Consider the following 2,487-nt stretch of genomic DNA (forward strand, 5'->3'; position numbering starts at 1 on the left):
AGGGAGCGTCTCGGTTGTAGTTTCGGCGGCGGCAGGCCAACGCTGAAGAGAGGAACAGTCGCCGGCCCACCCGCCTGGCCCGCACCACTCCTGCACCTCGCCTCCTTGCCCTCCGCAGGCTGGGCCGCAGAGGCGCAGCCTAGGCAGCCCCCACCGGAGTGCCCCACGCCTGTACTAACTGCCCTCGCTTCAGGCCTTCGGGCCCGGAGCCTCCTCTGGGCGCACGACCTCGACGGTTAGCCTCAGATCAGCGGGAAGCACAGACCAGCGGCGGGCGCCCCAGCCCCAGGACCGCTTCCGGACCCCTCGACCGTCTGGCACCAGCGCGCAAAGGGCCGTTCAGCCCGCGACCGGGGCCTAGTCCCGGTCCCAAGAGCGCTGCCGGCGCCTGGCCTCGAGCTCCAGAACACGAGCAGAGCCGTCGGTGGGCGGGACACTCCTGAGCCTCTGTCTGCACTGAGCCAGCCCGGAAACCGAGGGCAGCAAGCCTCCGGAGCACCCCTGCTGGGGAAGCTGTGCTCCGAGTGCCAGCCCGCGAGGACTCCCAGAGCTCTCCGCAGTGGGGCCCAGCGCCCGCTCCCTTGGCCCTGCAGCCCAGCCCCACAGCCTTCCAAGCCCGCCCCCGCCCCTAGACAGCAGCGGGCGGCGGGGACACCCCGGGACGCGGGACGGCTGCGCCATGACGGCTGAGAGCCGGCCGCCGCCGCCGCAGACGGAGGCGCTGGCGGCCGTGAAGGAGGAGCGCGGTGAGGCTGGGCCCGGGGTCCCGGCGGAGGCCGCGGGTCGCGGCGCGGGCGGGCGTCGGCGGAAGCGCCCCCTGCAGCGCGGAAAGCCACCCTACAGCTACATTGCGCTCATTGCCATGGCCATCGCGCACGCGCCAGAGCGCCGCCTCACGCTGGGCGGCATCTACAAGTTCATTACGGAGCGTTTCCCCTTCTACCGTGACAACCCCAAAAAGTGGCAGAACAGCATCCGCCACAATCTGACGCTAAACGACTGCTTCCTCAAGATCCCGCGCGAGGCCGGCCGCCCAGGCAAGGGCAACTACTGGGCGCTCGACCCCAACGCCGAGGACATGTTCGAGAGCGGCAGCTTCTTGCGCCGCCGCAAGCGCTTCAAGCGCTCGGACCTCTCCACTTACCCAGCCTACATGCACGACGCGGCCGCCGCCGCCGCCGCCGCCGCTGCCGCCGCCGCCGCCGCCATCTTCCCGGGCGCGGTGCCCGCTGCCCGCCCGCCTTACCCGGGCGCCGTCTATGCAGGCTATGCCCCGCCGTCGCTCGCCGCGCCGCCCCCGGTCTACTACCCCGCTGCGTCGCCAGGACCGTGCCGGGTCTTCGGCCTGGTGCCTGAGAGGCCGCTCAGTCCTGAACTGGGCCCCGCGCCGTCGGGGCCCGCGGGTTCCTGCGCCTTTGCCTCGGCCGGCGCTTCCGCCGCCTCCACCGGCTACCAGCCTGCCGGCTGCGCTGGGGCCCGACCTGCCAACCCCTCCGCCTATGCGGCCGCCTACGCGGGCCCGGATGGCGCGTACCCGCAAGGGGCGGGCAGTGCCCTCTTTGCGGCGGCTGGCCGGTTGGCGGGGCCCGCCTCGCCCTCCGCGGGTGGCAGCAGTGGGGGCGTCGAAGCCGCAGTGGACTTCTATGGGCGCACATCGCCCGGCCAGTTCGGAGCTCTGGGGCCCTGCTATAATCCTGGTGGGCAGCTCGGAGGGGGCAGTGGAGGCACCTACCATGCTCGCCACGCGACTGCCTATCCTGGCGGTGTGGATCGATATGTGTCCGCCATGTGAGCCCAGCATACAGTCGAAAATTCCTAGATACCTCGGCTGTCCACACGAACTGAGTTTCCCCGAGACCTGAGAACAGAACTGGAGAGAAGATTGAGAGCCACGTGGAAGGGACCGGTGCACCACATACACACCCGGTTCGCTTTGGAAATGGGAGGAGGTGGGGAGGGGCTGCGGTGGCCCACGGACTGGGACAAAGGACCCTCAAGGCGAAGCTCCAAAGGACATGCCTTTCTGACATTCCATGGGGAGGGTCCTTGGCGATAATGGGAGCGCAGCGTAGTGCCCACAGGGTCTAGGATCCACATTGTGGGGAATCACGCCTTCACTCTTACCTGTATTGGAAGAAACTCTGGCCTTTTTACACGGTTCTGCCTCTTGTGCCTTTGATTAGGTTACTACAACAAACGGCTCCAATAGCACCTTCCTTAAGGTGCGGAGAATGAGTTTGCAAAAGAAGTAGCCTCCCTCCTTTAACAAACACCAAAACAAAATGGGGGAAATCTCTCTGCTCCGTTTGACCTGGGGCTGGTTTTCCCTGCCTCTAAGAACTGCAGACCTGGCTTAGTCGACCGTGAGTGCCTCAGCTCTAGTGTGACCTAGTCTCATCGCCCACACTCCCAGTTTCCCCATGTGTTAGACAAGAGGGCTGCAGGATTCGACTCCCATGTGATCTTTCAGGGCCCCATCGTCCTAGA

General features: G+C 66.9%; 1 protein-coding gene across 1 annotated transcript; it reads left to right on the plus strand.

Moving 5' to 3' along the window:
- Nucleotides 1–679: 679 nt before the first annotated feature.
- FOXE1 (forkhead box E1) lies at nt 680–1,792 on the plus strand. The gene has a single exon (XM_032418358.1). It carries the CDS (start codon nt 680–682, stop codon nt 1,790–1,792), a length of 1,113 nt encoding a protein of 370 aa, XP_032274249.1.
- The last annotated feature ends 695 nt before the right edge of the window (nt 1,793–2,487 follow it).

This window comes from Phoca vitulina, unplaced genomic scaffold (genome assembly GCF_004348235.1).
Source record: "Phoca vitulina isolate PV1807 unplaced genomic scaffold, GSC_HSeal_1.0 scaffold21, whole genome shotgun sequence".
In the NCBI taxonomy this organism is placed as follows: domain Eukaryota; kingdom Metazoa; phylum Chordata; class Mammalia; order Carnivora; family Phocidae; genus Phoca; species Phoca vitulina.